The sequence below is a fragment of the Salmo salar genome, chromosome 15 (genome assembly GCF_965601325.2).
Source record: "Salmo salar chromosome 15, fSalSal1, whole genome shotgun sequence".
Classification (NCBI taxonomy): domain Eukaryota; kingdom Metazoa; phylum Chordata; class Actinopteri; order Salmoniformes; family Salmonidae; genus Salmo; species Salmo salar.
In genome coordinates this window covers 91,449,158-91,465,309 of record NC_138305.1, presented here as the reverse complement: position 1 = coordinate 91,465,309, position 16,152 = coordinate 91,449,158, and the positions used below count along the sequence as shown (strand labels likewise).

The 16,152-nt window shown below is 45.1% G+C and overlaps 1 protein-coding gene across 1 annotated transcript; it reads left to right on the top strand.

The window, feature by feature from the left end:
- The first annotated feature begins 356 nt into the window (after nucleotides 1-356).
- On the top strand, nucleotides 357-5,381 carry LOC106572449 (uncharacterized). Its single transcript, XM_014146643.2, has 4 exons — nucleotides 357-926; nucleotides 1,177-1,296; nucleotides 1,573-2,780; nucleotides 3,006-5,381. Exons 1-4 carry the CDS (start codon nucleotides 772-774, stop codon nucleotides 4,982-4,984), a joined length of 3,462 nt encoding a protein of 1,153 aa, XP_014002118.2. The 5' UTR covers nucleotides 357-771; the 3' UTR covers nucleotides 4,985-5,381.
- The last annotated feature ends 10,771 nt before the right edge of the window (nucleotides 5,382-16,152 follow it).

The following is a 16,152-nucleotide window of genomic DNA, read 5'->3' as shown; positions in this document are numbered from 1 at the left end:
AAATAGATATCGCCTCAGTGCCTTGTTATTAGTTAGAACCTGAGACAGTAGCTGAGTATGTTGGGTAAAGGATCGGCGACTGTTTGTCCGACTCTGTTAATCTAGAGGTGTATTATATCATAATGCATGACGAAGCAGCAGCAGCCACAGTAATGGTGGTGACCTATTCATGGTAGCACTGTTATATGGTATTAATGAGCATTTACACATATGGGGGACTCAGGCCTCTCCCCCCAGTCTCACACTTGTGTTACTTTCAGGAGGGCAATGTGGGAGGGGGATATGCAAATAATGCCAGAGGGTGCTCCCTATTAGGGTGCAACAGCGGCCCTTTTAGCTCACAGTGGACTGTTGTCACCCTGACAGAGTAATAGCCACAGACTGCACCAGGACAACATTAATAGACTGGCTCTTGACTTGGCTTTTCCTAAGTGCTGAAGAACTCTCTCTCTGTGACAACTTTTTTTCCATGTCTTCTTCTCATGTATGGAATCGGGTTACTAAGAATGAAGTCTCTGCTTTAGAATTGAATGTTTTCTAGTTCTGTGAGGTATTTTTTGTGAGATGCTGGCATCTCAACTATACATCCTTTTTACATTTGCCTGATGCCATTGAAAAATCAAGTTGTATGATTCCCCCCAAGCGGAGTTGAAACTTGACTTTGAGGCAGACCTACTTTTTCTTTAAAAGCTATATTGCCACTGTTTCTGTCTTCAGGCAGCAGTTTTTTCATTTTATTTTCCATCTACCTTTCCTTGAGTGGGAGCAACGATGCACATTGCAGTGGCATTACCTCCCATCCTCCTCCTGTCAGTCACTCTGTCTCTGGCTGATGCCAAGTTCTACAGACCCTCCCAGTACATCCTCTACAAGGCTGGGCCCAATCCTCATCCCTATGTCCATGGGAAGCCCACCAGCAGGCTCAAGTGAGTACACGTTCTGAACATAAACTGGGCTGTTCCCTCTGGAGACGTGGCGCTGGAGATTGGCTCCGCTTTTGATGCTCAGTTAAAGCTGGTTATCTTACTGTGTAGCAGTCTGTCTGTTTTTGTTTTCATTTTAATATCTAAGCCAGTTAGAAATGCAAGAGGGTTTTTAGGTTTAGAAAAAGATGCAAGTTTAAGAATCTTATTTGAAGTGTGTGATCTCATTCTCTCATTCTTTTCTCTCTGACAGAAACCACTGTGCCTATGTTGTTGAGAAGACTGTGTCATTCACCATGCAGGATGGGGTAGCTCCTTATGTCAAAGCTCAGTACAACAAGTGTGCCTGGGGTCAGAAGTGTCCCACCCTCATGTGAGTTCATCTTCATAATTGATACTACATGATTTAACTATTACAGATTGTATCATAAATAGGCCTACGGCCTCCACAATTACTACTGTTATTGCTACATCTACAACGAGGACTACTGCTGTAAAACTGCTGTAAAAACAACCAGTATTATTAGTTCTACCCCTCTTGCCATATGAAAAGGGTATGAAAACAGGGCTGTAACTTTTTCTCTCACCATTCACAGGTGTCAGCTTGGTAGTTGCTTGTGCTTATGTTGTTTCTTTCATTAACCCTCAGATATCATGTGATGTACAAGCCTGTCTATAAAGTTGCACATAAGACTCTCACTGAGCTGGAATGGCGCTGCTGTCCAGGATACTCTGGCTACGGCTGCATGGAGGGACCCCCAGCCTACCAACACCCAATTAAGGCGATGCCTCCATTCAAGGGCCCACCATTCAAAGGCCCACCCATTAAAGGAAACCCCTGGAGTCAGACCAAGGGCCCTCCTCCCATGAAATCGTACCCAATGCTTACCAAGGGCCCTCCCATGAAGGAACCTCCTCCTATGAAGTCATACCCAGTGAAAGCAAAAGGCCCTCCTCCCAGCAACGTCAAGTCCTACCGTATACGTCCCTTTGGGCCTCCTCTGACCCAGCCCTCCTACCGAGGGTCATCTTTCAAGCCTTACATCTTTGGGCCACAGCACCACCACCAACCAGACCACCACGAGGGGCCAGACTATCACCAGCCTGAACCAGACCACCAGGGGTCAGACCACCACCAGCCTGAACCAGACCACCAGGGGCAAGACCACCACCAGTCTGAACTAGAACACCAGGGGTCAGACTATCACCATCCTGAACCAGACCACCAGGGGTCAGACCACCACCAGCCTGAACCAGACCACCAGGGGTCAGACCATCACCAGCCTGAACTAGACCACCAGGGGTCAGACCACCACCAGCGTGAACCAGACCACCAGGGGTCAGACCACCACCAGCCTGAACCAGACCACCAGGGGTCAGACCACCACCTGCCTGAACCAGACCCCCAGGGGTCAGACCACCACCAGCCTGAACCAGACCACCAGAGGTCAGACCACCACCAGCCTGAACCAGACCACCAGGGGTCAGACCACCACCAGCCTGAACTAGACCACCAGAGGTCAGACCACCACCAGCCTGAACTAGACCACCAGAGGTCAGACCACCACCAGCCTGAATTAGACCACCAGGGGCCAGACCACCACCAGCATGAACCAGACCACCTCCGGCCAGACCACCATGAGCCGGACCATCACCAGCCTGAACCAGACCACCAGGGCCCAGACCACCAGGAGCCAGACCATCACCAGCCTGAACCAGATCTGGAGCCAAACAATCCCCAGCAGCCTGGACCAGATCATCCTGATCACCCAGACCTCACTGATCATCCTTTTCACTCAGAGTTGGAGCCTGTCACTGATGAAACAGCTCCCCATGCTGGCAGCCAAGAAATCGATGGTGAGACTGGGAGTGTTATTCCAATGCATATTCAGTACTGCAACACAACATCTATATGTATCTAGAGTGCTTAACTGTCCAGAAATTCCATTGATTTTGGCAACATTCTTCAAAGACTTAAAATCCTTAAAATTAGCATTTATTCTTACATTACATTTTCTCTCGCTCTCTCCCTGTACTCTTGTGAGTATGATTGTGTATGTAACATTCTTCTCCCCTCTGTAGGCCAGCCTCTGGACATAGTGGACAGTGAGTCTACTGAGCGCCTGGACCGGATGGAGGAGGATGTGCGGAGGCTGTCCCAGGGTCTGGAGACGCTGAGGGGGACGGTGAACGGACTTGAGGACGGCCTGCGCGCCTCACTATGGGAGGACGCCAACAGGATGCTCTCCGCCCTGCTGTCTGCAGAACCAAGCCCTGTCCCCGCCCCCGCTCTGTCCTCTTCCCCCCACTCCACTGTAGGCTTTGCAGACATCCCTGGAGGAGACCCCGATGCAGAGGGGCTGGATGGGGGCCAGGCTTTCCCAGGGTTGAGCGAGCTGACAGGGAGGGTTGAGGAGCTCCGGACTGAGCTACAGGCCAAGGCTGCTGAGCTGGAGGAGCTGAGAGGCAGTGTGATCAGGCATGACGGAACCCTCAAGAAGATGTCAGGCGGTGTAGATAGCTTGACAAGGGCCGAAGCGAGAGACAACCAGAAGGCAATGGAGGATCTGGTGGATGCCAAGCTTGGCGGGGCCCGGACGGAGATCCTGGGGGAGTTTGAGAAGCGTGTTGAGAGTGCAGAGACCCGCTGTGGGGAGAGGGCCAGGGAGCTGAGTCGACAGTGCCACAGGGGGCAGCAGGAGAGACAGGATCTGATGGAGCTGGCCCTGGAGGTCAGCGCCACTGGGCTTAGAAAGGAGCTGGGATACCTGCAGACTCAGATCCAGGGACATGTCCTGACAGAGGGCTGCTGTGGTAGAGTCACTGGCCTAGGTGAGAGTGTGCATTTGCTGGAACAGTTGGTGGCAGGCCTCAACCAGTCCCAGGGGCACCTGAGAGTGGAGCTGGGTGGGCACAAGGACCATGTAGCGGCAATGCTGGAGGGGCGGCTGGAGTATGCGGAGGCCAAGCTCAACCTGACTGAATGTGGAAAGGTCAGGGGTGGGAGCGCTAGTAGCAGTGGTAGTGGTGGGGTCCAGGGCAGTAGCTCAGAGGGAGAGGTCGGGACAGGCAGCCTGGAGGCCCGTCTGGAGGGGAAGCTGAAGGCTCTGGAGGGTCGTCTGCTGACAGCGTTGGAGGATCTGGAGAATGCTACGGCCCCTGCCTTGCTGGAGGGCCACGCTGTGCCCACGCTGGAGACAGAGGTGGAGTCCCTCAGGAGGAGGCTGGAGGTGGACGTGGACAGAGTGCAGAAACAGCTGAGCGGCCTGGAACTCCTCTGCACCTCCTCCTCTCAGCCCATTCTCCAGGGAGACGAAGTCACATCAAACACTCACAGGGTGGAGGAGGAGAAGACAGGAGGAGAAGAGGAGAAGGGTCTCCTGGACATGCAGAATAACCGTCTGAACAGCCTTAATGTCACCCTGCAGAGCCTCCTGACCAGACTGTCCCACAGGGAAGACCACCAGGAGGGAGAGGAGGAGAGTTCAGTCCAGGGTGAAATCATGCTACTCAAGTTCAACGCCCGTTCCATGAACCTCACCCTGAAGGGCCTGAAGGACTCTGTAGGGTTGGTGGTCCAGGATGTGGGGCGCGCCAACACCACCTGGCAGGAGCGGGAGGAGCGCCTGGCCCAGCAGGTGAAGGGCGTGGTGCAGCTTTTGGGGCGCCAGGCCTCCATGTTGGGGGTGGGTGAGAAGAGGCTGACCCGGATGAAGGGAGAGCTCCAGGAGCTGAGGAGGCGGCTGGCCGGGGAGGTGCAGGGCTGCCGCTCCACTGCGCTTGGAGTCCAAAAGGAGGTGGTGGAGGTGGGGGGCCGCGTGGCCAGCGTGGAGGGCCAATGTAAGGGCTTCAGTCACCTGGCCAAGGATCTGGAGAGGATCAGGGCGGAGCTGGAGAGGCAGTCAGATGGATACCTGTCCCAGGTCAACGGTACCCTCACTAATCACGCTCACCAGCTGTCTGAGCTGAGACAGGAACTCAGGAACTGCACGTGGAATGCAGAGCCCACCCAGCAGAGCCTGTACCTACTAGAGCCAGAACAGTTAAGAGAAGACCAGTAACCTGTCATGAAATGTATTACCGTAAGAGGGAGGCCAGAGTTCTGTACTGAGTGATAATGGACAATTATCTTGAGCCCCAAAGGGCTGGTGGGTGAGCTGGAGACGGTAGAAACAAACAGGCAATGTTTCAACCCACTGGCGTGCCATAGATCATTTTTTATAGAATGTTGTTTCACAAAATGTTTTATATTGACACTTATATATTGTTTTTTTTTTTTTTACTGTTGTTTAGTAGGCATATGAGTTTACAGGTATCCAAGATACTACGTTTTTATTTTGTATGTTTATTGTCTTTTGTATTTTACATTTTGTATAAAACATTACAGTTCTTTATGATCTGCATTCCTCTTGCTGTTAAAGTATTGTCTGTATAATAAAGAGGCGTTATGTCACTGTTGCTAGTCTGAAATGTATATACTTGTAAGAATAAGTAATAATTTGACAACAGTAAATACAAAGATGTCAGTGAGTGAACACAATAGCAAAAGTATGACATATTAGGCCACGTCTAAAGCCACCAGAGAGCAACAGAGAGGCATTAGATTCCTCTGTCACCTCACATTGAGAATAATCTGTGAGCAGAATCAAGTATGGACAAATCAGTCTGTCTGGTTTATTACACATATTGGCAAAGCCCGTTGACACTGAACGGTCACTTGCGCCTTCAATCTCATCCATGTGTGGAATGTAAAATACAAGATGGAGTTGCTTATACACTGAATGTATTATTCAATCAAAATATTGAATTAAACCACCAATACCCCCTCATAAACATGTTGTGTATGATTCTTCTGAATGTAAATAATATATTTGAAATGAGACTAAAAGCATCATCAGGGTGAGGACTAGACATACACTGGAGACTGGACTATCTGCCAGAAATCCTGTCTCCCGCTAAATCACTCATTCTGTTCTCCAAGCACATCTCTGATCGGTCCTTTATGACAGCTCATAGGTGACCTTCCTACTAACCCCACCTATCAGTCCCTGTTCCCCATTGGAGATCCCACCGAATGTCTGATTTGTGTGAGATGAACTGCTGTTGTGTTAAAGGGTTTTGGACACAGAGGTGGAGAATGGTGGTGCATTGTAATTGATCGATGCCTGGGAGAGAGAGGAGAAAAACAAGACAGAGATAGGAAATGTAGGAGGCAAGACTGGGTGCTGAAGGATAGAGTCATCTGCACGCACGCACATAGCACTATGGTTAGTTGTACCCAGAGGGGCCCTGCTGCACGTTATAACCTTCAGACCATTCTCTTAGGCACCCACTCCTCTCTCTCCCCCGCATAACTGTCCTTTTCTCTCTCTCTACTTAATTCATCCATTTTCTCTCTCGCCCCTTGTCCCTCTCTGTCCCTCTGTCTGTCCCTCTCTCACTTTTTCCCCCTTCTCTCTCTCTCTCTTTCTCCTCTGCCCTCTCTCTCTTTCTCTCTCTCTCTCCGTCTACCCGTTATGCACTGATCAGGTCTGTTTCAACCCGGGTAGTTGGACTGTAAATTTGTCCCTCAGACTGAGAGTCCTTCCTACAGTTCACTGTCTCTATTTTAGGCTCCTAACGCCCTGTGCTGTGGCAAACACACGGTCATTATGTTCATCAATTAACAGGAGGTGATGCTGGCATAAAGACAGAGGACATAGAGGAGTCACATCCGACTGTGGAGCAATGATTTCAGGGACCTGAACTGCTTCGCCTCTGAGCGCAGACAGCTAATGAGTAAATAAATAATTGGCTACATAAAAATGGTGGTAAACTGTGATGTAGGGTCATAAATGTCAGATCAGATCAGGGACAAAGCCTTAAATCTCTAAAGTTTCTAATTTAAAATGGACTTTGCTGGTTGTTTCACCTTCTCTGATAGAATACATGGACCTATGCTGCATTCATGACAAATCAGAGTTCAAATTAATGCGAGTTATTTGCCTAGAGCTTCCTTTTGAAAGAGGCTATATGGACCTGCATGAAACCCAAATTGTTGGTGAGAGTCGAGACGAATGGATTCGGTTTAGTCATTCGTCCTGATGAGCCCTTCCCAGCTAGCCAGTTTATATTAGCTAGCTGGAAACAACAGCAGTATGGCGCTAGTTACAATTTATAAATGTGATGTTTCTTCAGATGGGAAATAACTTGTAGTATTGGTCACCATCTGGAATCTGAATGACCAGTGTAACGGTGTTGTATCGAGATGCTTCCCACTTGGTAGGTGAGGAACGCTCAACTCATAAGAGAACGGAATTGAGCGTTCCTCAGCTACCCACTGGGCAACACCTGTTCCCCCCCGGGCAGCTGTATCACATGTTGCTGGCGGTAGCTAAAGTCACCAATTTATTCCATCCCACTTCAATATATTTTGAGTAGGATAGCAGCCTAAACGAATAACTTGTAATATTGGTAGTAGTAACCATTTGGATGTCACTGTGATAAAGTCTACTGCTGCTCAATGGGGAGAGTTTGCACTGCAACACAACTACGGGGCACAGTGTGTCATTCGATCCCGATGCCCGCTTGCTGAGTACTGCTGTCATGTAGGAATATCAGTTCAGGGTGACAGCTAAAGGACATTTGTTGGTTTTGTAGTCCGATAAAAACGGAATGATTCTGAACACTCTCAAGTCCAAACTTTGGCAGACAAGTTTTACTTTCTCTATAAAATTTCTAGTCACAAGCACAAACTAGCTAGCTGGGGAGCGTTAAGACAACTGACTGAACCAAATCCGTTAGTTGAGTTTTGCTGCGCAACATATGTCATCAACGTTGGGCACCAGGCGTGTCCGTAGAGCCTCTCGCCTTCCTATTGGTTGGGAAACTCAGATATCATATTTCTATAAGGACTTTCCAAGTCGGAAATTGTCGAGTTTCCTAGTTCCCACATGTCATGAATGCAGCACAACTAGTCCCCACATTGACACCACACGGATATTCAAAATCACAAGGTTGTTACTGTATTCATTCACAGTAAGCCTGTGGGAATGTCAGGGAGCCAGTTTGTAGATGTGGAAGTTATTCATGATGAGTATTAAAGTTTGCCATATTAAATTCCCTCCCTAGCTTGATATAACAGATATTTAGTTTACCAACACCCACTACCTCCTTTTCATCAGTAGCACACAAAAACAAATCCATCCTATAATCTTATTTCTCGTAATCAAATCACAATCTAATTTCTCCTCGGGGCAAACAACACAGCATTAAAATTCTCATTAAAGAGGCTTAGCAACAAGAAATTCCCTTTCCATCAAAAATTCATTCTGGCATAACGTTCTTATGTCTTGTGAACATGACTGTCAGAAGATGAAGAGAAGGAAGCCGCATGACAGAAAATCAACTTCTTTAGAGATAAAGGCTGTCTGAGCGAGGCGCCATCTCTAAACACACATCTCCTCTTGGCTGTGGCAAGGTTGTGATGTGATGCCACTAACAGTACTCTTATGAAAACACTACCTTACTGCTTCCTCATCCTTCCTGATAAGATAATCATCTAATAAAGGTAAATGAATAAACAATCCATTATTAATTAGTAGTTATGTAGCATGGGTTATGAATAATTAAAGTACTGAACGTTAGTTCCATAAGGTCTAGTAGAGACCCGGAAGGGAGAGAAATGTGTGTGTGTGATTAGTGGGTCTAACGGAACTGTGGACATGTGTGTGGGTGAAGAGACCGGGAGTAGCCTTCAAGGTTCTCCTAATCTCGGGGGAAAGGAACAGGCAGCGCTGGATAGTGATTAACAGTGGTGGGAAGTCAGGGGAGGGATACTGTTCACCTACTGTTTGTGTGTATGTGTGTGCGTAGGTTATATACTGTTGGTGTGGAGGTGTGTGCGTAAGCGGAGAGAGAGAATAAAATGAACTTCTTTGTTAATGTTGGGCAGAACGTTCTCTGAATAAACTGTAGAGACCTTTTGCAGAAAGCTGAGTCCTTGCCTAATTATTCTTTACCCAGTGTCTTACAAACCTTGGGAATTAGTCAACGCTTATTGATTGTTAATTATTATCATGGGGATAAAATAATTCCCTTGACACTTCCTCACACATCATGTAGCATTTTGTGAAAAGTAAAGTAGGGGGTTGAATGCCTCCATCAAATCAAATCAAATTGTTAAATCAAATCAAATTGTATTTGTCACATGCGCCGAATACAACCGTGAAATGCTTACTTAATCAACAATGCAGTTTTAAGAAAATAGAATTAAGAAAATATTTACAAAATAAACTAAAGTTTTTTTTTTAAATAAAAAGTAACACAATAAAATAACTATAATGAGGCTATATACAGGGGGTACCAGTACAGAGTACAGGTCAGTCAATGTAATTTGTACATGAAGGTCCATATGAATAAGCCCATGATTCTGAGCCTATAAACTCTGATGAGACAGAGACTATTTGGCTGTTTGGCTATTGGGCTTGGCCCACAAACATTCTGATAAGTGGTGGGAAGATGATTAAAGAAAAACATGGATTAGAGAATGGGAAATTACAAAACCAACGGTAGCTACAGAACATAACTTCTCTCCTCCTTGAGTATATGAAGGACATGATGGGGGAGAAACAAATCTCTGGGCTGAGCTCTTTATCTGGGTTCATCACAGTATACTATCACTCTCTCTCTCTACCAATTCACCTTTCTCCCCTCTGTCTCTCTCTTGCTGTGATCTTGACAGGCAGCTTTTCTGCTCTTTCCTCCCTTAGATTACAAAGAAGAGCTGGCTTGTACTCCGCCAGAAAATCGTTGCACAGGTTGCAATCCTGCTGTTGTTCATTTAACTTACACTTAATTTACCAATAAATTTCACTACTGGTCGGAGAGTGCAGTGCGCTCATTAGCCTTCCCAGGTCTAAATAACCGGGTCTAAATAATTAAATAACTGTTTAAAAGAAAAAAGACAACAAAAAAGAGCAGAAGCCTCATTTTGAGATCATCGGGACTCACTGCTGTTCGGTGCTGTTTGGCCTATGTAATCAAGCCTGTGACCAGTATGGAATCCAAAATAAACACACACGACACAGGGGACACAGAATCTGCCCCCTCTGAGTCAAACATCCAGGGTGAAGAGGAAGGGCAGTTTTCAGTCAGTGCTCAGCTCGACCTGACATCCTCCTCACCTCACAGAAATGAAGAAAAAAAAGAGAAAAACCCCCCCAAAACATTTTGATGAAGAACCTGGTCATTTACAGGCTGCCTCGGAAACATTCTGCTACCAGAGACACGCAGACAAACATCATAGGTGTTTCAGATGCCCTTTTGTTGTTTTATCATAATCCTGCCATTTTCTTGTCTTATTGTGCAACCAATAACAACCAAAACTAATCATACATCCTTTAGCTTTAGGCAATTAACAATTATTTACTGTAAATATAGACGATCAAAGAAAGGCAAAAGAGGAATCACATCAATTGGTTCAACACTGACAGAGAGAGTTAGATTTCAACGCGTTAATTTCATTGAAATTACATGGAAACAACGTTGATTCAGCCAGTGAGTGCCCAGTGAGTATTAATAACAATGTTATGTTGAAACATGATGAGAATAAAATGGATGGAGTGTAATAAAAAGACAGCTTGGCTTTATGTGAGGACTGAGTGTTCTCAGACCGCTGTTATAATAATACTCTTTCCCTCATAAAAGGAGATATGTATGAATTTATGCCATAATGACACATTAAGCCTTGAATTTGTCGTCTTATAAACCTTAATTTCATCCAGTCTTTCTGCTAATAACTGATACATGATCAAAGAACTGGGGTAAAGCTGAAAAGCACACAGCGAGCTGGAATCTGACACACATGAATCTAATGTCAGAGCAACCTTACATTTCAAATATTAAAACTTGACTTCACATTTACATCATTTAGCAGACGCTCTTATCCAGAGCAACTTACAGTAGTGAGTGGATACATTTCATACCTTTTTATTTTTTTCCCCCCCGTACTGGTTGCCCGTGGGAATCGCACCCACAACCCTGGCGTTGCAAACACCATGCTCTACCAACTGAGCCACACGGGGCTTCCATCAGGACATAGGGAATGGAAGCATAAAATCTTCCATGGGATGTCTAGCCCAGAGCCCTGTAGCTGTACAGGGCCTATAGTGAAAGTCTACACACCCTGGGCACATATTGCTGCCTTAAAATGAAATGTGGAGATGTATTAAATTTGATTTTTTCCCTATCGTTCTACACAACCTACTCCACATTTCCAAAGTGAAAGACAAATTATAGCCAAATTACCAAATTAAACAAAGACGTCTTTATTGCGAATGTCTTCATAGCCCAGAGTTAATACATGGTGGAAGCACCTGTGACAGCCATTACAGCTGTGAATCATTTTGAATACGTTTCTACCAACTCTTAGCGCAACATATATCCATTACTTTTGTCAAAATTTCTCAAGCTCAGTAAATATGGTTTTGGATCATTGATGGACAGCAATATTCAAACCTTGTCTCTGCATATTTAAGTCAGGACTGAGACTGGAGCATTTAGGAATACTCAACACCTCTTGGAAAGCCATTCTGGTGTGTCTTTGGCATTAACATTGTGTAATTGTCCCGCTGAGAAATAAAACTCTATCCCAGGGTTAGCTATTCAGAAGACTGAGGCAGGGTTTCCTCTCACTTTTTACCTGGGTTTTGCTCCATTCTATATTTATTTTGATCGTGACAAATTCCACAGTACCTGACAAGCATACCCATAACATTATGCTGCCACAAAAGGGACATGCTAGCCAGCTCACCAGATCAGCATGAGTCACTGACAGCCCCTATAAAAAAAAGCATGTATCAGTGATCAAGTTGATTAAAGAGTGGTGGCAGCCAGAGTGGGTGTTCGAGGATGTGAGGACTGCAATCCCCTTCTAGGAGCGTTGAGTTGATATGGCAGCACCTCTGCTCTTTATGGCTCTTTGATGGTTCCCTGGCAGCCCCTGAGCCACAGAGCAGCTCACAGAGCAGAGAGCCCACAGATCTAAGCTGTTTCCATGGTTGTCAGTCCCAGTCCTGGAGCTCTATGCAACCAGCCTTATGGGCGTGAGTGATAAACTGTGATGGCAGAGTGCTCCAGGTGGTGTTTAAATGTTCATCATTGTTACAGTGGGGCTCAACATTAGAGGAGCAGAAAGGGGCACCTTTTGGCCCAGGGGGAAGTCTGTTTTCCAGATGGCTGGTGTAATCATTCTGGGGCCATCCAGGACTTCACTCAACCCATCCCATGTAAATGGTAGCCAGGTACCGTACCAGTCAAAGGTTTGGACACACCTACTCATTCAAGGGTTTTTCTTTATTTTACTATTTTCTACATTGTAGAATAATAGTGGACTTCAAAGTTATGAAACAAAACATATGGAATCATGTAGGAACCAAAAAAGTGTTAAACCAATCAAAATATATTTGAGATTTGAGATTCTTCAAAGTAGCCACCTTTTGCCTTGATGACAGATTTGAACACTCTTGGCATTCTCTCAAACAGCTTCATGAGGTAGTCACCTGGAATGCATTTCAATTAACAGGTGTGCCTTGTTAAAAGTTCCTTTGTGGAATTTCTTTCCTTCTTAATGCATTTGAGCCAATCATGCGTTTGAGCCATATTATGGCAAGAACAGCTCAAATAATCAAAGAGAAACGACAGTCCATCATTACTTTAAGAAAGGAAGGTCAGTCAATCTGGAAAATTTCAAGAACTTTGAAAGTTTCTTCAAGTGCAGTCGCAAAAACCATCAAGCGCTATGATGAAAATGACTCTCATGAGGACCGCCACAGGAAAGGAAGACCCAGAGTTACCTCTACTGCAGAGGATAAGGCAATTTGAGTTAACTGCACCTCAGAAATTGCAGCCCAAATAAATGCTTCACAGAGTTCAAGTAACAGACACATCTCAACATCAACTGTTCAGAGGAGACTGCTTGAATCAGGCTTTCATGGTCGATTTGCTGCAAAGAAACCACTACTAAAGGACACCAATAAGAAGAAGAGACTTGCTTGGGCCAAGAAACACGAGCAATGGACATTAGACTGGTGGAAATCTGTCCTTTGGTCTGATGAGTCCAAATTTAAGATTTTTGGTTCCAACCGCTGTGTCTTTGTAAGACTCAGTGTAGGGAACAGATGATCTCTGCATGTGTGGTTCCCACGGTGAAGCATGATGGAGGTGGTGTGATGGTGTAGGGGTGCTTTGCTGGTGACACTGTCGGTGATTTATTTAGAATTCAAGGCACACTTAACCAGCATGGCTACCACAGCATTCTGCAGCGATACACACTCCCATCTGGTCTGCGCTTAGAGGGACTATCATCTGTTTTTCAACAGGACAATGACCCAACACACCTCCAGGCTGTGTAAGGGCTATTTGACCAAGAAGGAGAGTGATGGAGTGCTGCATCAGATGACCTGGCCTCCACAATCACCACACCTCCCAATTGAGATGGTTTGGGATGAGTTGGACCACAAAGTGAAGGAAAAGTGCTCAACATATTGATGCTATATCCTTCTTTCCTACTTCAAGCCCTGACTGAACTGCTACCTGGGGTTGAGGTAAGGACATAAGCTGAAAAATACAGTTGAAGTCGGAAGTTTACATACACCTTAGCCAAATGCATTTAAACTCAGTTTATCACAATTCCTGATATTTAATCCTAGTAAAAATTCCCTGTCTTAGGTCAGTTAGAATCATCACTTCATTTTAAGAATGTGAAATGTCAGAATAATAGTAGAGAGAATTATTTATTTCAGCTTTTATTTCTTTCATCTCATTCCCAGTGGGTCAGAAGTTAACATACACTCAATTAGTATTTGGTAGCATTGCTTTTAAATTGTTTATCTTGGGTCAAACGTTTTGGGTAGCCTTCCACAAGCTTCCCACAATAAGTTGGGTGAATTGTGGCCCATTCCTCCTGACAGAGTGTCACGACTTCCACCGAAGTCAGTCCCTCTCCTTGTTCGGGCGGCGTTCGGTGGTCGACGTCACCGGCCTTCTAGCCATCGCCGATCCACTTTTCATTTTCCATTTGTTTTGTCTTTGTCTTACACACCTGGTTTCAATCCCCCAATTACCTGTTCATTATTTAACCCTCTGTTCCCCCATGTTTGTTTGTGAGTGATTGTTTCTATGTAGGTAGGTCCGTTATTGTGGGCTCTGTTTTTGAATTGAATTTATTATATGTTGAGTAAAATACGTTTATTACTCTTATCTGCTGTCCTGCGCCTGACTCCTATACACCAGCTACACATAGACCTCCTGACACAGAGCTGGTGTAACTGAGTCAGCTTTCTAGGCCTCCTTGATCGCACACGCTATAGGATTGAGGTCAGGGCTTTGTGATGGCCACTCCAATACCTTGACTTTGTTGTCCTTAAGCCATTTGCCCCAACTTTGGAAGTATGCTTGGGGTGATTGTCCATTTGGAAGACCCATTTGCGACCAAGCTTTAACTTCCTGACTGATGTCTTGAGCTGTTGCTTCAATATATCCACATAATTTTCCTACCTCATGATGCCATCTATTTTGTGAAGTGCACCAATCCCTCCTGCAGCAAAGCACCCCCACAACATGATGCTGCCACCCCTGTGCTTCACGGTTGGGATGGTGTTCTTCGGCTTGCGAGACTCCCCCTTTCTCCTCCAAACATAACGATGGTCATTATGGCCAAACAGTTCTATTTTTGTTTCATCAGACCAGAGGACATTTCTCCAAAAAGTACAATCTTTGTCCCCATGTGCAGTTGCAAACCGTAATCTGACTTTTTTATGGCGGTTTTGGAGCGGTGGCTTCTTCTTTGCTGAGCGGCCTTTCAGGTTATGTCGATATAGAACTCGTTTTACTGTGGATATAGATACTTTTGTACCTGTTTCCTCCATCATCTTCACAACATCCTTTGCTGCTGTTCTGGGATTGATTTGCACTTTCGCACCAAAGTACGTTCATCTCTAGGAGACAGAACCTTCCTGAGCGGTATGACAGCTGCATGGTTCCATGGTGTTTATACTTGCGTACTATTGTTTGTACAGATGAACGTGGTACCTTCAGGTGTTTGGAAATTGCTCCCAAGGATGAACCAGACTTGTGAAGGTCTACAATTCTTTTTCTGAGGTCTTAGCTGATTTCTTTTGATTTTCCCATGATGTCAAGCAAAGAGGCACTGAGTTTGAAGGTTGGCCTTGAAACACATCCACAGGTACACCTCTAACTGACTCAAATGATGTCAAGTAGCCTATCAGAAGCTTCTAAAGCCATGACATCATTTTCTGGAATTTTCCAAGCTGTTTAAAGACACAGTCAACTTAGTGTATGTAAACTTCTGACCGACTGGAATTGCGATACAGTGATAAGTGAAATAATCTGTCTGTAAACAATTGTTGGAAACATTACTTGTGTCATGCACAAAGTAGATATCCTGACCGACAAGACATTTGTGGATGGTTTAAAAATGAGTTTTAATGACTCCAACCTAAGTGTATGTAAACTTCCGACTTCAACTGTTTTTTAACGTTGGCTCTCACATAATCATATGTTTCTAGCCTTTTCAGCTTTAGTTAATATCACTGCTTCGATGACTGCTTCGTCCCCTCATCTTAATATCCTATTAAAAATAAACACTCTATTCAGAGAAGGATTCCCTTGAAGTACCCACTTGAACATTTTATCAAAAGTACCCTGATATCAGTGATTGCCTCAATCCGTTCTGGACAGTCAGTTTGTGGATTTCTGGACAAACAGTTTCGTCCATCTTTATTCTCAGGTTATGGGCTGTCTTTCTCTGGCATAAAGTAAGACACAGGCAAACAGTAAACAGGTTAGAGCTTTGTATGCCAATGAGTCAGTCTCATGCATCACCCAGCAAACTGAGAGTTGAATAAGAGACAAGCAGCGATGCTGATGGGGACAGGCACCCATGTTCATCTCCATTCCACATCCTGTGACTGTCTTATTAGTGAAAGAATAACATTATAATGGAAAGGCTTTTCATGGCAGTTTGCTGTACGGTGATGCTATTGATTGATATCAAGTAGAAGTTGCTACTGTTATGTATCTGTTCAGTGACAAGTTGGTTCTCCTGTGTTCAGATGTTTGCCAATTTTCAATGGTCAAGTAGCAATATATTAGCAATTCATTTATGCAGATTTTAATGTCAACCATGCATTTAAAATGGGCATTTACTGTTTGCTAAATATAAGTATTT